This window comes from Sphaerodactylus townsendi, linkage group LG05 (genome assembly GCF_021028975.2).
Source record: "Sphaerodactylus townsendi isolate TG3544 linkage group LG05, MPM_Stown_v2.3, whole genome shotgun sequence".
Classification (NCBI taxonomy): Eukaryota; Metazoa; Chordata; class Lepidosauria; order Squamata; family Sphaerodactylidae; genus Sphaerodactylus; species Sphaerodactylus townsendi.
The window spans coordinates 71816803-71839070 of NC_059429.1; the positions used below are offsets into that span (position 1 = coordinate 71816803).

At 41.4% G+C, this 22268-nt stretch overlaps 1 protein-coding gene across 1 annotated transcript in view; it reads right to left on the reverse strand.

The window, feature by feature from the left end:
- Window positions 1-835: 835 nt before the first annotated feature.
- Window positions 836-22268, reverse strand: part of LOC125432386 (vitamin D3 hydroxylase-associated protein-like) — a 41529-nt gene continuing 20096 nt past the window's right edge. The window contains exons 9-16 of the mRNA XM_048495848.1: window positions 18000-18125; window positions 15830-15927; window positions 13803-13902; window positions 12268-12311; window positions 11680-11719; window positions 9243-9351; window positions 5761-5906; window positions 836-3760 (exon numbers count right to left, since the gene is read on the reverse strand). Of these exons, the coding sequence (XP_048351805.1) occupies window positions 3626-3760; window positions 5761-5906; window positions 9243-9351; window positions 11680-11719; window positions 12268-12311; window positions 13803-13902; window positions 15830-15927; window positions 18000-18125 (798 nt within the window). The 3' untranslated portion in view covers window positions 836-3625. The remainder of the gene's footprint in view (window positions 3761-5760; window positions 5907-9242; window positions 9352-11679; window positions 11720-12267; window positions 12312-13802; window positions 13903-15829; window positions 15928-17999; window positions 18126-22268) is intronic.

The following is a 22268-nucleotide window of genomic DNA, read 5'->3' on the forward strand; positions in this document are numbered from 1 at the left end:
GTATGAGAGTATGTGTGTTGTGTGGTAGTAGTGGGTGAGGCACAGAGAGTGAAAGTTACCTGCGTGTGAGGGGGGGGGACCCCACCTGACATCTCACATGGCAAAGTGTGTATGTGTTTCACTTCCACTCGTATTACCTAACAGTATTACCTATTTACTGTTTTCACTGCTCATCTCTGACCATCTGCGCAAACATTCTAAGGGTGACAGTTAAACACAGCCAGCTTCATGACCTGGTGCGCCAGGAAAAAGATGTTTTACCTGGCTCAGGTATGAACTTTCAGCGATTTGAAGGTCCGATTACCTGCCCGCAACAGGGAGGAACGTCCTGTGAAAATTTGGGGGCGATCCGTCCAGCAGCTTCTGAAGGAGACCATCAGGGACAAACTCACAGTTTGATTTATATATAGATAGATAGACTTCTCAAACTTTTTGGATCCTAGCTTGTTGTTCAGGTTGAGTTTGGATCCCCCTCCCTTTTTTGGCTTCCAGTTCTTAACAAGATCAGCTGTTCAGCCCCTGGATGCATGAGATCAGCAAGGGAGGAATGGGGAGGGACAGCAAGTTTGTCTTAGCTGGACCGTGACAAACCCTTTAAACTTTAAGCTCTACTGCAGCAGATCTGGTCTTGAGTTACGGCCAAGAATGGCTGATAATTGAGGCACTGGAAATCAGACCAGTTACCCAAGATCGAGGAATGGAGGGAGAAGGTGCAAACCTTATATGTAATGGACAGACTTTCGTTTCAGATAAAGGAGTTGCCTGCGGAGGACTACCAACAAACCTGGATTCCATGGACACTGTATCAGTCAAATAACCATAACATCAAATTCTCTCCAATAGAATATTGAATATATTTATACTTTTCTTTTCTCTGAGGTTGAAGGAATTTAGGTTACAGTGAAGAAAATAATGGTTAAGTTTTCTTTTCCTTCTGAAGCTTGTTTAAGTTAACATATGTAAATAGGAATTAGAGTCGTTAAGATACTGATATATAGTTAAGAAACTGAGGGGAAGTCAAGCGGGTAAAGACAGGGGGAGGGAAGGGGAAGAAGGGGAGGGATAAGGGGAGGGATGGAGCAACTGGTTATATCCTGTACTTAATAAGCTGAATTAAAGTGATTGTTTAATTGCTCCTTTTAAGTTATACATGAACTTAATGATTGACAATGTATGATTGTTCACAATCAACTGATAAATACAAATGTATAACTGATTCTTTTAAATTATACTCAATAAAGATATTATAAAAAAAAAAAGAATGGCTGATAATTCACATCACAGACAGCAGGTGACACTTGAGCTCAAGCTATGCTCTGAAGCCCTGTCTTGGATAGCCCAGGCTAGCCCAATCTCATCAGATTGTGAAAGCTAAGCAACGTCATCCCTGTTTAGTAATTGGATGGGAGACCACCAAGGAAGTCCAGGGTCCCTACACAGAGGCAGGCAATGGCAAACCACCTCTGAATAGTTCTGGCCTTGAAAACCCTACAGTGGCAATCATAAGTCATCTGCAACTTGATGGCAAAAACAAGACAAAGTGCTCTCCTTCCAGAGCTGAAATTAGTGTCTCAAAACTGGAAGGGCTTCTAAAGAAGAAAAGCTTTATGGTTCAGTAAGGCTATCAGTTTTTCTTTGTGCCTTGATATGTATGCAAAAATAAACCTTTCATATTTATATTTTCAGGGACCTTTCCGTGAAAAATAAAACAACATTATTTTTATGATATGAGGTCACTTTAAACTATATGCATTATGTAAGCCTTATGTTGTACTTTTACTTCACCCCCTCTCGAAGGACTGTCATGCATTGCTCACACACCCTGCTCTCCATTCTCCAGTATGTAGCTCCTCTCCCTGCCCCACATCTGAACCACATCTTCTCCAAAATAAAAGTAGCCAGACCTTGCAAATTTTTGCAATCTCATCCATCCCTTGTGCTATTTATGCTTAGCTGAGGACCCACATTTGTCATATTGTCTATAGTTCTGTAATCCACCTTGAATCCCTGGGAATGTAAATAAGGAATGTAAATAATGTAAATAAGGAAAATGAAATAAGTTCCCATCAGATATTCAAAATGTGAAGAGAGTGGACAGTGTTGCAACAAACAAATAAGGGAAGAATAAACAGTAACTACCATTCAGGTTAATGAGTTTTTCAGTTTCCATCTTGTGACATATTAGCGTATACTTTGTTTAGAATGTGGCTTGTTATACATATCTCTGAGGGAGATGGAAATCAGGACAGCACCAATGGGTAGCACACCCTAATCTCCATAAGTAGATTATGCTTTTGTGCACAAAGTCTACATATGTACAATTTACAAACACATAACTGCATACATGATTTTCCAACTTGCAATCCATGCTGAAACTGAAATGAGTTATGAATGGAAAACCTTATACACACTCTTGAAATGCATTTGGATCATTGCACATGTCTTGCTAATGTATTTCATTAAAGTTAAAGCAAGCACAATTATAACAGCAAGCAGTACATTGCTAGAAAATAGCGTGTGTGTTTTACAGCCACATGTAAAATGATAGTTTCATACCATTCGAATCCCAGGGCTTAACCTCAAGGCCCATGGTACAGCAATTTTCTGGAAGCTAGGCATGTTTGGATCTAGCCCATGTTTGATGGGAGACCTCCCTACAGCCCCACGTATGCTATCTGGAGGCTCATGAAGGAAGAAAGGTGTGGCATGCATTCATTCTTTTGACAGTCAGCATGGATATGATTACAATGTAGAATGTCACAGCTTTAGTCAAGTTTGTGATTTTCACATTCATTTTTATTTTTAGAGGGAATGATAACTAGTGCGAGAAGGAGGAGGTGCAGTCTTGTCTGATTTCCCTCCTAACTACAGACCCATCCTATCTGATTTTAGTATTGATTCATCATCAGCCATTCAATTCCACTATAGTGATTTTTGGAGTGGGAATGTCAGGATACTATCTTGAATGGTTTCAGTAATTTCCTCAGACCATACTTAAAGTGTCATCATTGAGCTTAAGAAAACCACAGTTCTGAGTTCTGTTTTGCTGTGTTTTATGGGGCTCTGTGCCTTGCTGATACTTTCAGCACTGGGTGCTAAATGAGATTATCCAGGGTTTGAGGTTAAGGTGTCATCAATATGATGACATCCAATTATGTAATTTCATTAATTAAATCATAAGAAGAGGCAGTCTTTGCTGTTGAACAGTACCAGGAAAATGAAGGTGGAAACAAAATTAAGACAAAATATATGTGACGCTGTTCGGGACAGCTGATGTTCTTGAAGGGACTGTGTTGCTAACTTTGAATGGGATGAGCTTCTGTCACCTGATTTGTTTAAGACTTTGTGGGGGAGTTGGACCCCTCCTTGCTGATAGGAAAACATCAGAACAGCGGCAAAAACTACTTATTTTAGAACCAGCTAATCGTAATACTATACCCAGTGCCTGGTGAGCTGGTAATTCAGATAAATGCTTCCTTCAACAGAAGTGGTGAAAGGCACAAAGAACACTGGAGTCAAAAGGATGCTTTATATTTTTGGTTATTTGTTGTTTGGGCTATACGACACTTCATACTTTTACTGTGCAATTATATCCATTCTAGACAAATTGCCTCCTCTGTCGAAGTCATAGGGCCTTTTTCTCTCTCCTCTTGCAGGACAGTGTCTCTACTTCTTTCATGAGCCGAAGACATAATTCCTCTTGCCATGGTAAGGCCACACATTGCACAGCTACAGGAAGCCCCACTGCACCTTCCACAGCCTGCAAGAGTCGGGAGAAGAGTTATCAAGAATGCTCAGAGGCTGAGTCCCAAGCTTTAAAAAAATCTACACAACATCTATAGGATCATCAATAGCAAACATCAGTTTCAGGAACACAGGCTCTACTTTCATAGTAGCTGAATGCTAGTGAAGCAGAAAAGTCTGTGGTACAAAATTTTGCTATGAAAGAGGGGTTCTGAATATGTAAACATGCTCAACTGTAATAATAATAATAATAATAATAATAATAATAATAATAATAATAATAATAATAATAATAATAATAATAATAATAAGTCTTGCCTTTTATATCGTAGCTATATACCAATTATATCACAGACCGCTTATCCCTTGCTTTCCAACCTTTTAAAACAGGCAAATTTTCACTACTACTTTTAAGGATGGCCAAAATATATTTATATAATACACCAGCAAAGTTACCTTTAATTTGGGGGTTTTATTGGAAAAGTTGAACCTAATTTGGGGCTTTAATTATGAAGCTGATAGAGGGTTTGTTTTTGTTTGGTTTTTTGCTGTCCAGTTGCAACTTAATGGCAGCTGCATAGAATTTTCAAGGCAAGAGACATTCAGAGATTGTGTGCCTTTGCAGTGTGCCTTTGCAGTGTGCCTCTGTACTTCCTTGGTGGTCTCCCATTCCAATATTGACCAGCACTAACACTGCTCACTTCTGAGACTGGGCTAGCCTGGGTTATCCAGGTCAGGGCCTGATAGAGATGCAAACAGTCAATTATCCAGAATAATCTGACTCTGGAATGTTGGTTGACCAAGGTACCATGCCTGACATCATCTTGCATTTGGGGTAGGTTTTTAATGGCAATATAAGGTATACTAGAGAGTCATCATGGTGCAGAGGTTAAGATGTTGGACTAGACCTGGGAAATACAGGTTCAAATCTCCACTCATGCCATGAAAACTTCTTGGGTGACCTTGGACCAGTTACCCACTTAGGGACAGCCTAAGACCAGTCACTTCTCTGGTCCCAGACTATTATTTTCTTATATCGGAATCCATTATGTAATATGTACTTAATTTAATGAGGGGGTAGATCTTTCTTTTTTTGATGCAATCATGTCTGTTTTCTATTATTTCCTTTCCTTCTTTTTTCTTTTTCTTGTATGTTTAATAAATGTTGAAAAACAATAAAAAGATTATTTAAAAAATATTTACAATGACTGGAGCCCAAGCTACACACTGACTTCCATCTCTTCCTTTCATCTCTTGTTACCATTTAGTTAAATGCACTTGTGTGGCATTTTGTTATTATACTCCACAAGTGATGGACTACAAAACTTGTAGGGAGGAATCCCTCACTCCCATTGGTGAATTTGCCAAGGCCACCCCCCCTCCCCGCCATTCTCAATGTCAGCCATTGAGATTGCAGTGCGCTCACTAGTTGAGGTGGCAACCCTGCCTCACTGGCAGCCACCAATGGTAGGTGCATTCTCAGTGCATGTGGAGAGAACACTTTGTTTAGTTTTGGGGAGATTTCAACCCCGATTTCAAAACCTTCAGTTTTTTGTGCAGATCAAGGGGGTCCCATCTGCAGAAAAACCAGTTGCAGGTCAGTCTGCCCCCTATCTGTAGATTTAGGTATCTGCAGGCATGAGGCAGACTTGTCAAGTACTGTCCTTGCCACGAGGAATCTAATGAGCGTGATGACGTCACATCATGCATCTGCTTCAGTGAAACATTACTGTTGTACAATCATGGAGTAGCAGCAAAGCAGTAAAGTCCTGACATGCAGTCAGTGACAGAAGATGTATAAATTCAGTCAGCTTTAGATTAGTTGCCACGTTTTATATCAGTTTCAGATTTTGAAACTTGCCTATTTAAGTAAAATGAAATGACAAAAATCACTTCTGAAAATCAAGTGCCAAATTTAAGGCTATATACCTTGACATCAAACTTCAAATACTGAAGTGTGAGAAATCTCTGAATATTAAAACGTCCCCTGCTAATTCCACTTCAATCCAGACTGACCTTTTTCAGTTTCTTGTCCCATGGATCACCATACTGTCCTTGGTACTGCTGCAATACTTCTTCATCATCCTCTGTCACTGTGGTGACTGGCACAACTCCAGCAGGAAAGTTCAAGACATTGTATAACATGGTAGATGAGACAGCAGCTGGGAAAGAGAACATACACAATGAAGTTATTTGCTGCTCTTCTCTTTCTCTCTAGTTATTTCCAGCAATGTTCCATTTTTTCCTTTCCTTTCATCTTTCCCTGCCTCTCAAACACTGAATTCTGCCTCACTTATTCATAACCACACTTCCTGACTCTGCCACAACACACCAAACTCAGAAGTATCCCTAGTTAAAATGCACTTCTAACTGGAATTTCAGCAGTCAGCATAAAAGGAAGTCAACCATCCTTCCTCTCCTGTAAGGATTTATTTATTTATCCAATTATTTATTATTTATTATATTATTATTTACAAATTGATTTGTTGGATTTATATTCCCGAAGGGCTGAGAACATGCATTTCTGAATTAAATCAAGATTTGTTAAGAATATCTGTTCCAAGGTCAGTTTGTAACTGCGTCAGATAGAAATATGGACTGAAAGTCCAGAACTGGAAATGAGACTACAAGAAGAAAGATGCCAACTAAGGGGGAAAAAACCGTTAGAGCAATGGCCAAAGTCCAGGAAAGCACAGTAGTATAAACACTACAGATGTGGAATCCCTCATGCTGCTCATGTCAAAGAATCATGTGACTATCTAAGATGCTTTTATAAGGTGAGAATGGAACCTAGAGATAAGCACAGAGAAAAAAATTCATTATAATTCAGTATCCAGGTTTGGTGGGGGCAGGGATTCTGTGATTGGTTATTTTAAGGTAGGACATTACCATTTCATGATTCAAATCTGTTGTTCTGGAATTCAGGATCATTATTCTCAATGGGGAAGGATATGAGCATCTCTGGATCAACAGATAAGGACAACAAATTGGCAGTCCTCTGTGAAGACATCCCCACCCCCAAGTTTCTCTTCCTTCCCAGAACTCCCCCCCAAGGAGCATATCTTATCGGGGGGGGGGGGATCACACATTTATATCACTTGGGACTGCCTTCTCTCCTTGTCTTTCCACAGGCCAGAAGGGCAAGCAGGGCCTGGGTGAGAAAAGCCACAAGAAAGGCCACAGACCACACAGTCCTCCCTCCTCCTGTTGCCAGCCAGGGGGAGCCACCTGCCAGCATCCTCCCAGCCGCTGCTGCCTGGCAGAGGCATTCCTCCTATTGGGCAAAGTGGGCAGTTGCCTAGGGTGCCCCCTGGGGGGGGGGCACAAAAACTGCAGGTTCATTTGTGGGTTTTTGTATTTTCAGTGTTTTTCTGTTTTTGGCCTGCAGAGGGCGCAGTTTTTAGGGTAGCAGCACCAAAATTTCAGGGATGTTTTGGGAGACTCTCCTGATGCTATCACCCAGGGTTTGTGAAGTTTGGTCCAGGGGGTCCAAACTTATGGACTCCCAAAGGGGTGCCCCATCACCCATTGTTTCCAATGGGAGCTAACAGAAGATGGGGGCTACACATTTGAGGGTCCATAACTTTGGACCCCCTGAACCAAACTTCACCAAACCTGAGTGGTATCATTAGGAGAGTCTCCTAAAGATACCCTGGAAGTTTGGTGCTGCTAGCTTAACAATTGTACCCCTGACAGCAGGCACCCCCCAAATTTCCCCAGATTTTCCTTTTAAATCCCCCCCCCCTTTGGCATGGATTTAAAGAGAGAATCTGAGGTCTCCAGTTTAAACATTGAAAGAGATGCTGTTTCAGGGTGGGGGAGAATCAACCCCAAACTAGCATCATTTTCAATGTTGTTTAAACTGGGAACCCCAGATGCTCCCTTTAAGGTGGATTTAAAAGGAGGATCTGGGTTCCCTAGTTTAAACACCATTGAAAATGATGCTGTTTGGGGGTGGATTCCAGCATCACTTGTTTAAACTAGGGAGCCCAGATTTTCCTTTTAAATCCACCTTAAAGGGAGAATCCGGGGCTCCCAGTTTAAATAACATTGAAAGTGATGCTGTTTCCCCCAATTGGGGGGACTGGATACAACACCATAAAATGTTTTCATAGCAGTAATAAAACATTTTGAAAGCATTTTGAAAATGTTTTCAAAAAATTATTTCTGCTGTGTGGCATGGCCTATTGCTGTGTTCAGATTTGTGAGTTGGGGCATGTTCTATAATGTGATGGTGACTTTGAAACAACCTGGTGTAAAAAATCATTGCTTGGTTACAGTGGGGGAGGGTGGCTGCCCATGGGGGGGCCAAACTCCAGTTTGCCTAGATACGCCACTGGGCGTAGCTACAAGGGGATGGGGGGTGCGCGTTGCACTGGGCACACACCTGGGGAGGCATCAAACTCAGGTTTTGCCCAGGGCTCCAGTTTGCCTAGTTACGCCACTGCTGCCTGGTCATATTGCAGAGGCATATCTAGGGAAAATGTAGCAAAATCTGAGTTTTCTGTGTTGCTGCAGTGACTATTTGCACCCAGATGACACCAATGTTGAATTGTAATGCATGCTTCCTGTCCTTTAAAGAACAGCCAAGTTTCAAGCAAATTGGACCAAGAGTTAGACTTCTATGGGCCCTTCAACAAGCTGCCCCAGGCCCCCAGCAAAGCAGTGAGTGATGGAAAACAGCAGCTGTGCAGCTAGTTTTCAAAAGCAACTGCCTAGAGTGCTTTATGTACTTCCCTTATACCTGGAAGGAAGAAATGTCATTGCTCACATGATAAGTGGAATGAAGAAAAGGGTCAGCCATGCTGATTTCCTGGTAAGCACACAAACTCAAAAAACACAAACTGTTTGGGGAGAGATGTTTTGTTATACCAACAACCTTGGATTTGTATTACCATTCTGGAAAATGACGATATTGACCCAAACTAGCCATTTCCATGTATATTTTCAATGCAGCAATTTTGTTATGCACACCCTTACTTATCACCGTAGTAATAAAATTGAATTGCATAATGTAGGTTGTGGCTCACATGACTGAATACAACAAGTTCCTTCCGTACAAAAGTCTATGTACTTGCATGTTTACTCCAATGGATGAACATCAAGATGGAGGTGGGGGTGAGTTTTCTGGGGAGATAGTGTGAGAGAAAAGGCTTAAAATGTGTCTCACTCTGTCCAGCGGCTGCTACTTGATTCTAAAATCACCCACAGGAGATCTTCTTACAGTTGGATCAGTGTCAGGTCTCAACTGACCTTCTTGAAAATCAGGTTTCGGCCATGCCAATACACCCAGAATTGTAAACAGCAGCTGCTCTGTCTATTCACAGCTGGGGGGGGGGGGGTTTGGCTTGGCCTAGCATGGAGACAGGCAGATTAGGCTCTGTTTCTGAAGAGATCCAAGTCCAAATCCAGTACTAGATGTTCATAAATATATTAGTGTTGATTAACATGGGGTATATCCAGCTTTCAATGACATATCCTGGAAACAGGAGACTCACCCAGCAGCTTTCCAGGATATCTAAGAGTAAAGGCAGGACCCAGAACTGGACATAGGATGACATCCAACTTGCACCTCCTCCATTCATCAACAAACTTCTTACGATAAGCCTGATAGTGAAATGAAACAAAAGTTAACAGACATCTGGAAAAATGTAGACCAGGTCCCTTGAAACTGTGCGGGAGTTCTACTTGCGAAGAACATTCCTGGGTCTATTCTTATAACTTCAGGTTCATATCAGTGCTGTATCATGGTTGTTTTGCTTCTCTGTTGTCAATGAGATACTAAAATGGCTCCATTGAAAGTAAATCAATTATGTTCACTGTGAGATCAGAAACGTGGATTAATGTACATTTAAGGGAGTTCCTCGGGGCCAAAGTCATTTAGGGCTTCATGGACCCATAACCAATACCTGAAATTCATCCAGAATCCACTAAAGGTGCTACAGATATTTTAGCAACGCTATCCCTGATAGAAAGAAAGCTGCACTGTTCTGCCAAAACTACAGACCTATTATCAAGAGTTGACTAAGCAAAACCATTCCAGTAGTCTAGTGCTGAAATTAAGAAAAGATGAATTATAGAAATTAGGCTTGAATCTGAGAGAAAGGTATAAAGCACCTTAGTCATCCAGGTACAGCTATGAACTCAAGTGCACCCCAAGGCTGTGAGCCAGAGGGGCCGCAGGGCCCCTCAAACTATGGGAACCCAACTCCATCTTCATTTTTAACACACAAAACTGCTAATCACGATTTCAAACTTGTGCAGATCCAGTTTTAATCACATGTCCACATCTCATCTGCAGCCACAGTGTGACAAAGAAAAAGAACTGAGATTGAGCAGCATGCCACCAGTTTACTGGACAGTATCTTGTCATTCTCTGTGCAGAAGGTGTAGTTCTTCTGTGTTCCTTTCTATTGCTGCAGATGTTTCTGACCTTCAAGGGATCAAGTGTGGGAACCACATGGAAAATACTTGTTGGAGGGGCTGGAAAGGAGCTGCTTCCTGTTCTGCCCATGCTGTTCATCTGGAGAAGAGGCAGCAATTGATTCCCCTTGTCCCTCTTTGCATCAGTCCACCAGTCTTCATGGCTATACCTATGTGTGGATCCTATGCTCTCAACTGATCTTTCAAGAATGACAGTGAATTGCAATGGTGAAAGGAGAAGTGAAAAAACTGCATTTTTATGGTTCATGTGGAAATGCATCACCTTCTTTCATCTAAACAATGAACCACGGATAGTCCGTGGTTTCTGAGAGCACACAGTTCTGCTAACATTGCTACTGATTGTCACTAGTTTTCAGACACATTTTGTTTAATATACAAGTTCATGTTTAGGATACACAAAGCCAATTGTACATCTAAGTACCTATTCGAACACAGCCTGGAGGCTTCTTTCTCTACTGTGCTGTACAGTATAAGCCTAGCAACATTTGAAGAAAAAACATGGCCCTGAGGGCCTCATGAATCTAGTCAATCAATCCTTGTGCCCCAGGTTTGCTCATAAAGAATGTTTCCAGTGGGAACTGAACCACAATTATGCAATTTAAGTCTGTTTTTCATTGTCAAAGAATGTGTATTTTCTTTCACACTTGCATTTTTGTTACTGAATTTGGGGTTTTCATGGTACAAAATTCACAGACTGGGATCTACCATGGCCATAAATATAGCTCCAGCTGGGGCATCATTTATGCCGGGAGGAAGGTGAGGGAAACATCGGTGACTGAACAACTGGGCCCAGAACTGGCTGTCAGCCAGTCAGCTCTCAAGCTGCTTCCTGCAGTCAGCCCCAGAGGTCAACCCATCTTAAGGTGGGTGGGGCACACAAACTCATGTGCTGCGGGGCTGTCCTGGCACACAGCTCAGATTGAAAGGAGCAGGCTGAAGAGGGGCTTGCTCTTCATTAAATCTCTCTCGGTGAAGACCTATCCTCCTACCACATGCTTGTGAGGTTTATTTTCTGTGAGGCTATTCAGCCTTTGCTATGACTGCAGTGGATCACTGGGCTGGGAAGGAATTGTACCCATAGCTAATTGACTAATAGTCCCTGGGGTTTTCGCCTTCTCTATATGAATACATTTACTGAGCAGGTTTGTCCCCACTGTTAAAAAGAGCATAACCATCACAATGTTTAGGCATTGGTTGGGGAACATAGTGCAGGTTGTACTGGGTGGGCTTCTTGAATGATGAAAGAGAAGTCCCTTTAATGGAGCAAGGCACAGGACTGCAGGGTAGTCACATTGCATATTCTCCCAGGAGAATGGTGATAGCTTGGAAAGCAGTTTCTGCCACTTCCATCCCTAATGTCAGTCCTCTGCACTCAGTTACTCTGGTTACCCCTCTGTTCCTGCTTTACTTCTTTAATGCAAAATTTCTTCTTTGCTTTCTTAGTTAAAATTAAGTTTTGTTTTTCTATTTGTATTTAACTTTAAAAATTACCTTCACTTTATCATGCTGTTCCCACAGGGACTTCACAGACCTACAATATACAGCATGTACCAATCAACATATTAAAAAATTGCAGAGGATTGCCATTCTGCTGAACAGGTAACAAAAAGTGTACAAAACAAGACAATGATTGACAAATATACTTTTTAAATTAACATTAAATCTTGGCATATAATTTAGAACAAGGGTTGCTAATTCTGGGTTGGGAAATTGCAGAAGATTTGAGGGTGGAGCCTGGGGATAGTGGACATGATGTCACAGAACCCACCCTCCCAAGCAGCCATTTTCTCCAGTAGAGTGGGTCTCTGTAGCCTGGAAATCAGTTGTAAATCTGGAGATCTCTAGCTCTAACCTGGAGGCTCTTGACCCACAGAACATAATAGATGCCTTTCATTTTTTGACACCACAAACAAAATGTCCCTAATTAAAAAAAATCCAGCACCTTCATGACTTCAAACTAGGCCACCATTGCTGATGGATTTTTAATTAACTACAGCAGGTGGAATACTCATAATTGCGGATATTATCCTGCAAAGAGCTTGTTTCTGTAGATTTGTAGGAACACAGCAAACCTCCTACCTCACTCCACACAATGCATTCAGTTGGTTGGCCAGTCGTGGAAACTGGAATGAAAACAAAATCAGGAAGAAATCTAGACTTTTGGTTTCATTATTAGTACAAGGTCATACTCATAAATAGTATTATTATTATTATTATTATTATTATTATTATTATTATTATTATTATTATTATTATTATTATTATTATTATTATTATTATTATTATTATTATTATTATTATTATTATTATTATTATTATTATTATTATTATTAATAATAATAATAATAATAATAATATTTATAAATCGCCCTCCCCCAAAGGGCTCAGGGCGGCGAACAAACAAATAGATAGAGCACAAATAAAATCAAATTTTTAAAATAGTTATTAAATATGGCTCTATAAGTTAAAATCGACCCCCATTAAAATGCAGCATCTATCAAAATTACTGATGGCGTCCTACTCGTAGTCCCCTAAGAAAAGAGGGGGGGAGGAAAGAAGAGGGAGGGGGAACGGCAGGGTCCACAGATTTTAGAAAGTGAGGGGGGCATCAGCGGCCGGGCTCCCCAAAGGCCTGGTGGAACAGCTCCGTCTTGCAGGCCCTGCGAAATTAATTAAGATCCCGCAGGGCCCGCATAGCTGGAGGAAGAGCATTCCACCAGGCAGGGGCCAGAGCTGTAAAGGCTCTGGCCCGGGTGGAGGCCAGCCGCATCATTGAGGGGCCAGGGATCACCAGTAAATTTGCCTCTGCTGAGCGCAGAGGCCGATTTGGGACATATGGGGCAAGACGGTCCCGTGGGTACGAGGGTCCCAGGCTGCGCAAGGCCTTAAAGGTCAAAACCTGATCAGTAGAAGAAAGTCTAAAGTCTTAGAATTTCAAATTTTAGATTATTAATCTTCCTCAACAGATTTTTATTTCACTTCACATAAGGGAGGGAGGAAGAGCCTCCACTTTTCTAAACAAGGACCTAATGGCAATTAAAAAAATATTCTCATTGAGACAAAAGCCATTAACACCCCCACCCCCTGTTTTGGAAACTGGTAAAACTTTACATTGTGGGCATTTTTTTACTTCCAGGGTGGTTTTTTTCTTAATCCTCTCCACATACATAATTAAGCCTCTACACACAAATTATCTGTAATGAGGTTGTAGTGTGCAGGACAAAAATCCTACAGCCGGCAACTTCACAGCTATTTAGAGGGCTCACAATCCCATGACCCTATTTGATGGAGACCAGAGACAGGAAAGGATTTCTGAGAAAAGGGAGTGTAACATGAATGACAGAATTTTCTTTTTTCCCCCCTCCCTACACTTTTACTTCAACTGCTTATTTTCAGTTTCATCCCTTTTCTGTAACAATACTATTTTTTTTTATTTTTCTAGAGTTCTGTCTCAGGGCATTACTCTACAATTCTCTCCATCCTGGACACATTCTACTCCATTTTGAACACTGATCAGTATAACTACTCTATTGCTTTATTCTACTCATTTATTGTTTAATAATGAAGAGGAAATCAAGATTAGCAGTGAAATCCTAAAGAGGTCAAAGACTCACCCATGGTTTAATTATTTTGGCCAAACTTTTCTTTATCAAATTTGGGATTCTCAGGAAATTCACCTGAGGTTTCAGGCTTGGATCTACTATGTCTTTTCCACTGTAAGGCCAAAGAAAGATGGCAACAAGGTTAAAGTAAGGTAGTGTTTTATACACTAAAAAATCTGATTAGTCACTAGACTAACCAAGGAGGTTTTCTATGCTAAAAGACACAACATTACAATAAACACACATCCCAGCCACCTGACTTGGTTTAGATGCTCACTCTGACAATGATGAGCATTGTGGAATGAAAGAGTCCCTTTTTCCTATCCACCACCCACCTCAAACAAGCAGGTGTTGCATGTGAAAGGCCTTGGAGAGAGTTGTAGATGCATCATGAAGAGCTGTGGGATGGTGGCATAGAACAAAGGCACATGACAAGAAGAGGGGTCAGAAAGCAGCTCCCAGGTTAAGAACAAAGAGGCATCCCATTGAGGAGATAACACTTATATACATTGACTGACTGACTGACTGACTGACTGCATTTATATCCCGCCATATCTCCAGAGTCTCAAGGTGGCTCACAGGAAAACATACATAATAAATACAATAAATATCGTAAATATAAAATATTTAAAACATCATAAATACATGTCTTTAAAACCCAAATACAAACAGATGGCATAAAAAACCCAACATGGGAGAACAAAGAAACAGATGTATGCACCGTATCCAACGAGAACCAGAGATAGTTTCGAAAGAAAGGGAATGTCCGGCTGGCTCGACAGAGAGGAGCAATGTAGCGCCCTCAATGTCCAGACATGCTGAGTCATTTACTCCAACAGATATAGTGCTTCTCTACACCAACAGTTATGTGCAAAAGTGGGATCCTGAACAAAATTCAGGCTATCCTCCTGCTCTCTCACTTTCTCCTTTCTGCTCCTTCAGGATGAATGGGTTAGTTAAGTACCCTTCCTGTCATAACAATGTAATTTGGGCCCAGTTAGTCTATTCAAGAACAATAATATAAGAAAGCACAGTTAAATATCTTGCCAATGAGCAATCATCATTTGTATTGTCGAAGGCTTTCAAGGCCTGATTCAACAGGTTGTTGTGGGTTTTCCACCAGACCACGGCCACACAGCCCGGAAAACCCACCACAACCAATCATCATTTGGTCTCCAAGTCTGACTCAAGGTTACAATAGTCCATGTCCATTAATGAATTTAAAATTAGCTAATTCTTTGCTTCAAGGGAAATTCCAGTTTGAATCCTTGTTAGATTTGATTTTTTACCATTTTAGCTATTTTATTTATCACAGCAAACACTAGATAATATAAATTAACAAAGTGAATTATGAACTGCTAGATACCAATGTATCTGAAGGGTAAGTCATGAAGGGTAAGAAGAAAATATTTTAAATCAATTTTAATGTTTTGAGAAACAATCCTGGCCACCATTTTAAGTTTGAGCATACAAAATCAGAAAGTTTGCATACAGTGCTTCCTGCTAGGTTAAAGGACTGGCCAATGGGGAACTCTATCAACTATTTGATCCATCTAGTATGTGCTGAAGAAGAGGAAGAGTTTGGACGTATACTCTACTTTTCCCAGTCTTAAATAGTCTGAAAGGGCCTACAAATCCCTTCTCTTCCACTCCTCACATTAGAAACCCTGTGAGAGAGTTCTGAAAAACTGTGACGAACCCAAGGTCACCCAGCAAGCTTTATGTATAGGACTGGGAAAACAAATCTAGTTCACCAGAAAGCAGTCTGACACTCACACATGTGGAGGAGAGGGGAATCAAAGCCTGAGTCCAGAGTCCACTACTCTTAACGATTACACCGTGCTGTTCTAGATCAGATAGGCTTGATGGAGACTGGACTAATCAGATACAATGATCACTTCTCTCACTTCCTGTAGGCCAATTTATAATTTTATCAAAAAATATTATTCAAACACAAGGAAATTATATTTATTTAGAATTTGTTTCAAATCCATTCAACTAAAATGGTTGTTAACCTCTTAAGGTTCTTTTTTACTTACAGCAAGGCCAGTAGAGTTGAGCCTCCATCAGCAAAAATGCCTTTGATAAAAAGTTCGTTCATGACATAGGGCACGGACGGTGGAGTGAAGTGAACCAGCTGCAAAGTAATATTCAGTAAGTTATAGTGCCATGAAATATAAACTGTTCAGAAACCTTATTTCAAAAAAACCTTCCCCACTAGATTGAGTTTCTCCAAGAAACTACTCAAAAAGTAGCCAGCTTCAAGTGAGGTCTGTCACATGAAAATCTGAAGGATCTCCAGCATTTTCTACATGTACTACTGATGGTCAACTTTCATCAAGTGGATCTTTTCCTCTCTGCGCAGCAAACTGTTGAAGGAATGAACAACTGGAAGAAGTCTCCTTATGTGCAGTGGATAATAAGAAAAATACTGTTCTCCCACCCTTATTCTTTGTTGTGGCCCAAACAGAAATACTCAGCTTGTGAACAAGTCAGCTGAGTGTCAAACTAATTTTGGTGTTGGAAGGGAGGAGAGAATCTACATATGAGTGTGTATGAAGTATGGGATGAAATCCAGCATCCATCTTACCATAGCCTTAAGTATTTTAAGTTTAAAATACAATGGTAGTTTGTGCCACAGAGAGAAAAACATCTCACCATGACATGACTCTGAAGATGTCAACCACAAACACTGGGAGCAAAAACTACAAGAAAACAGCCATACAGCCCAGAAACCCCACAATAGCCTGTAACCCTGCCTTATGAAATATTGGATTTCATATTATTTCTCATACTGTGTGCTACAAAATGCCAGTTTCCATGTTTGTATGGGTAGATAGCAGAGTGTCCAAGCTGAAAGCAAGCCTAAAGCAAAACAGTCTGTTTGCAGAGATCTGTGAGTTACTCCAGTAATATAATCTGAACGTCTCATAACAAGAACATGAATCTTTGATTATCCCATCCTGCCAGAATACTCCGTTAACATAATGGAATCTGTAGAACTCCTGAACACCACACCTCGCTAAGCTATTTTTGGAAACTCCCTGATACTGTGCTTTTGAGAAAACATTTCTCCAAACAATTGCTTCTTCCATACATTTCCTCAACCTCAGATATGATCTAACAACAAGATCCCTTCCTGATTCACTCAAGCCTCAGCCAAATTTGAATACTTAAGGCAGAGACTTTAGGAAGTACCTCTGCATAAACCATCCAAGGTTTCGCTGATATAATCTAGGACCAATTGACCCCATTGTCCCAGGGAGTAGAGACAATAGATAGAGCTGCTAATTAGCTCAACTCCGCAAGTCCAGCAAGGAAACCCCAAGCAGTTGCAGAGAAACGAAACCTAAGCTTGAATTTCCCGCCTTACCTGTGCAAAGGGGTATAAAATTCCTGCTCACCTTAAGCTCATTGCTCAATACTAGCCTGAACCTCTCTTGGTCACGTTGGTGTGAGACACGATATCGTCCTTCACTTGGGTATCTATGCTGGCATAGAGATCCTTGCCTTCTTCTGGAACTTCTCTGCAAATCTTAAGTAACGTATAAGTCCTCTGCTTCCCCAACTCCCATTCTATCATCCAACCTATCTTTTCCTCCCTGTCTATATGCTTAGGAACTGTGTGTATGTGCCCTAACATCTCACTGTGTGATTGTGTGCAACCAAAACTTATATAAAAATATTTAAACTGCAATTTGGTCTTTTGTGAATTCTCTGCGGATACGTTTCAAGCCATTTCTGGTATAGTTGTCTAAAAAGATCCCCTCCCAGCCTACCTCTTGCATTGCCAAGCCGAGTAATTCCCCATTGCTCTATAAAAATAAGTTCGTACACTGTTAAGCTGGGTAACAAGCCAGCTGAGGCTATAGTACTTCAGCCACATTATGAGAAAACAAGAATCACTGGTAAAGACAGTTCCGCTAGGAAAAGTTGAAGGCAGCAGGAAAAGAAGACCTGACATGAGATGGATTGACTCCAGGAAACAAACCACAGCCCTTAATTTGAAAGACCTGAACAGCCCTATTCATAATATGATGTTTTTGAGTTCATTCATTCATCAGTTCCCCATGGGTCAGAAGCTACTCAACAGCACTTAACACACACTCACACACACACTATATCAATGTAGCCAGTCATCTTGCAAACAACTTTCTTATTTGATCCATGAAGAGGAATGGAAGAAGGAGGAACACCAAATGTACACACCGTATGACCAGCTTCTTGGAGAAGCTCCCTAGTTTCATACACAGCCCGCCTCATGCAGGGAGGAAGCAAGAAATAACCATCAGTATCATAATACCCAATCCGGAGTGGAGCAGTGCTCATGTATACCTAGGAAATGAGAGAAATTTTTCAGATAATACAGTAATTGTTTGGGGAGCTCTCAAACCACACCAGGGCAATCAGGTTTTGTGACTGCCTGCATACTCTAGGCAAAGTTAGAATGATGAACAAAATGGTATTGTCATTAAAAAAAATCCCGGAACCCACATTCCAGGTCTTTTGTAACATGGACTAAATAAAATGTTGCATTTTCCCCCTGCTTCCACCACCATCACTTCCAACAGCCAATGATATGGCATGAAATGATAACACTATGTCACGCCTTTATATATTACATGTGATGGACAAAAAGAATGTGAACTAAGAGATGCCATGTGGATAACAGTCCCATATTTCTCTTCTCTACTTTGGTCTCTTCTCTATACAATCCTATATTAGTACCTCACTATTTACTTACTTACTTATTTACTTACACTATCTACTTTGGTCTCTTCTCTATACAATCCTATATTAGTACCTCACTATTTACTTATCAAAATATACTGGTAGTACAGTCTCTTTCTATAGCCAGTGATGGGGTTTGGATTCAAACATTTGCAAAGAATAGGATAATGGAATATTTCCTTGTCAACTGTGCAAGGAAGTCCAGCTAACAACTGACCTCAATTGTCAAATGAAAGTTACTCATGTTATAAACAATTGTTTAAACTTGCTGTACCTGGCTTCAAAAGATACATTACTGCTTTCAGATGGCTTGAGAATGAAGAACATAAACAATAAGACTAAGGCCCATGGTTCAAGATGGGTAAAATATATATTTTATTACTCAGATAAAAATTCCTTTTGAGATTGCACAGAGAAAAAAGGGGAAAAGTCCTTGTAAATGAGAAAAATAAGAGAGATGAGCTAAAACTGTAAAGCACCCAAAATATAAAATCAGAGGGATCATGATTATTTTCAATAAAATGTTCAGATTTTTTGTATTTTGGACAGTGTAGAAAATCCTTTGAAGATGCCAGCCACAGATGCAGATGAAACATCAGAAGAAAATAATACTGGAACACAGCCATACAACCCGGAAAACCCACAACATCCTAGTGTAGAAAATAACTTGCAAAAATGAAAGGCTGACATTTTTAAAAAGCAGTAATTGGACTTTAGACTGCAGACACTGACATCTAAAAGGGTAAATTTATCTCTGGAACTGCATCAGCTTCTGGAAAATAGAAAGATACTGTGTCCACTAGACAGTGGCATATAGACGGGTCCTTCCATTAGTAACTTGCTACAAAACTTAAACTCTTTGTTGAAAAACCACTGCAAGACTAATAGGCTGATAACATTCATTAAGGCACAAAAATATTTTATATAATTTTACTAATTTTCCAGTATAAAAACCAAATTACAAAGGAAACAAAAGGGGATATAACAGTTAGAAGCTGTCAAAAAAAAAAGAGCCACAAAGTAAGGAAGTATATGAGATGTTACCAAAATGAAACAAAAGAAATTATAAAATATGAGGTCTTGGCTTTCAAAATCCCAGAGTTAAAGGGTTGAGAAGAGTGCCTTTGTCTTATTTGTTTTGCCAGGATTTCTACTACAATTACCAACATTTAATCTGAAAATTCTAGCTTAAAACGAGTAAGAATACAAAGTACTTAACACTATCAATTTCTTTTTCTAACCTATCTGTATATATTCTTCTATTAAATAAATACAATCCAATTAAACTCATTACAGTTTCAATGTTTACATAATTAAAAAGAAAATCCATTAATAGTTCTTGCTGCTCCCTTATTTAATCATGTTAACATTTCATCTTTAATTCTACACTTAATTATTTAATAATTCTACTATAAGTCTTAATTTATAGTTTCTATATGGCTATTAGCATTTATAAAATTGTCATCAATCAAAAACATAGTTTTCTAATTCTTGCACAGAGAATTCAAGGGGAAATGGCTCCCAGTGACAACACCTTCTCTGGGCACCCCCTGTGCCCCCCATGCTCAGAAATGGGGGGTTTGGGAGTGGGACTCAGTGCCCCTGAGCCCTGCACCCGGCCTCCCTGACGTCCCCAGGACCTAGGGAGGGCAAAAGCTGGCCTGCATGCAGGCCAGAAGGCTAGGGCTTGGGGGGAGGGCAGCAGCAGCCAAGCGAGGAGGCTGCCGGGTGCTCCCAGCCCCGAGCCAGCTGCTGCTGGGCTCGCGAGTCAGCCCCCCTTCCATCAGAGGCTGCGATCAGGTGTGCACATCCAATAGAGGGCAGCAACAGCCAGGCCAGGAGCCTGCTGGGCACTCCCAGCCTGGTGCCAACTGATGCTGGGACCGTGGACCAGCCCCCCCCCCCATATTTTGTAGATAATCCATCCAAGTCCTGGTACATTACCTTTTTTTAGTTTCTTAACGGCTTGCAACAATTCATAAATTGTGATATTTTGTTTTAGAATTTCATGAATTGTCATAAGAACAAAAATATTCTTTAAATCCCCTGAAGAAGCCTCGTGGATGAAATGCAGAGGGATTTTATCTTTGTAATAAAGTTGGCTTTTTTTTAATCTCTAGGACTGGTGCTGCCCTTTTATTTATCCTTGAGAACAAAAATACTATTACATTATGAAACTGCATATTCACAAAGGTGATGTTTAAAGCAAAAGAAGAAGGATTATATATCAAGATGCAGAATGAGGAAAATTAATCATCAAGCCGAAAAAGAGAAGTAGTCCCCAAAACCTTCCCAGAGTAAGTTCTTGAAGGACGAAACAGATGAGATGTGGAATTATGAGATTACCAGTCTTTTTAAAGCTTAATTACAGCTGCATGGGGACCTGATTCAGGATCAAGGCTATGTGAGGAACAGAGAAAGGATTTCCATACAAGTTTCACTAATTAAAACTAACCAGCCCACACACAAACACACAGCTGATCAAGGGCTCCAAGCAGCTGTAAATGAGTAAATGAGTTTTAATGGGACGGGGTAAATACAGCGGTAGGCGGCGGCCATATGATAGACAGCGGGCGAGAAATGGATATGCTCGCTCGCTTTCTGACCTCCGACCTATCCCTAGGAACGAGGATGGACAGGTTCAGGGATACTCTGCTTCGTCCCTGGTGTTGATCAATGCCAGGTCCACATAAACAATAAGACCGCAGTTCTCCGGAGTTTTCACCGGAGATCTGCAAAACAGACCCTGGCTTGTGTCACGAAACCTGGGTCTGTGTGAAGGAATTGAGACTACCGTTGCTCCTGAGCGAGGAGTCCGCGCACCACCAGGTTTCTCGTGCCTCCACCAGTCTCGAACCCAGGGCCGGGGCGTGGCAATGTTCATCCATAATTCCATCCCCTTCCAGGGCCAGTCCCGTCCGGAGATCACTGGCATGGAGTGTGTGTCGGCCTAGAGTGGTTGGCCACGGAGAGGTTGGCTATCCCTTCACCAGGTGTACGGTGCGCCTGGCGCTACCGAGGGGCGGCCTTCTCGCGGTTGCTTGCTGGAAATTGTGGTGGCCGACTGGAAGGCGTTGCGGTTTCCCAGACTTATTGTCTAGGGTGATCTCCGCGATCCATGTCGACACCGCCCTCTTGTAATATGGCGGCTTTCTGGACCTGGAAGGTGTCATCCATGGCGACACTGGGCCTCTGCCTTAATAAATTCTGGCTACGCATGGCAAGGCCGGTCCTACGCTGGATTTGAGATTATGCTTTGCGTCGGGGGTTAACCTGGTAAATTTATCCTCTACAGACAGAAGTGCCATGGTCCGACCACTATGCTCACCCTGAAGCTCGCGGCTGGACATGCCGCGCTACCCTGTCTAGAAAGCTGACGGGCGATTTTTGCCGCCAGCGGAGACTTATGGATCCAATTGGTTTTCCTGAATGCTCTCGCGGGACCCTGAACCTGCCCGGCACACTTTCATTGAGGCAGGTGGAGGATTGGAACTCCACGCCTCTCTCTGAGTGCCATCAGAGCTGTTAGCTCCCCGGCGTCCTCTGCGCCCGCTCAAGGGCAAAGAGCTCCGTGGTATACGGAGGCTTCGCCACATGAACAGCGAGGTGCTCAAGGCGTCTAGAGCTGAGTGTGGAGGAAATCTGGAAATGGCGAAGCTCTTGCTGAACTTTACGCATCTTATAGGGCGTTTATGAAAGCCTATGAGGATGGCGGCGAAGGAAGGCCGAAGAGGGCCTTCTTCTCCT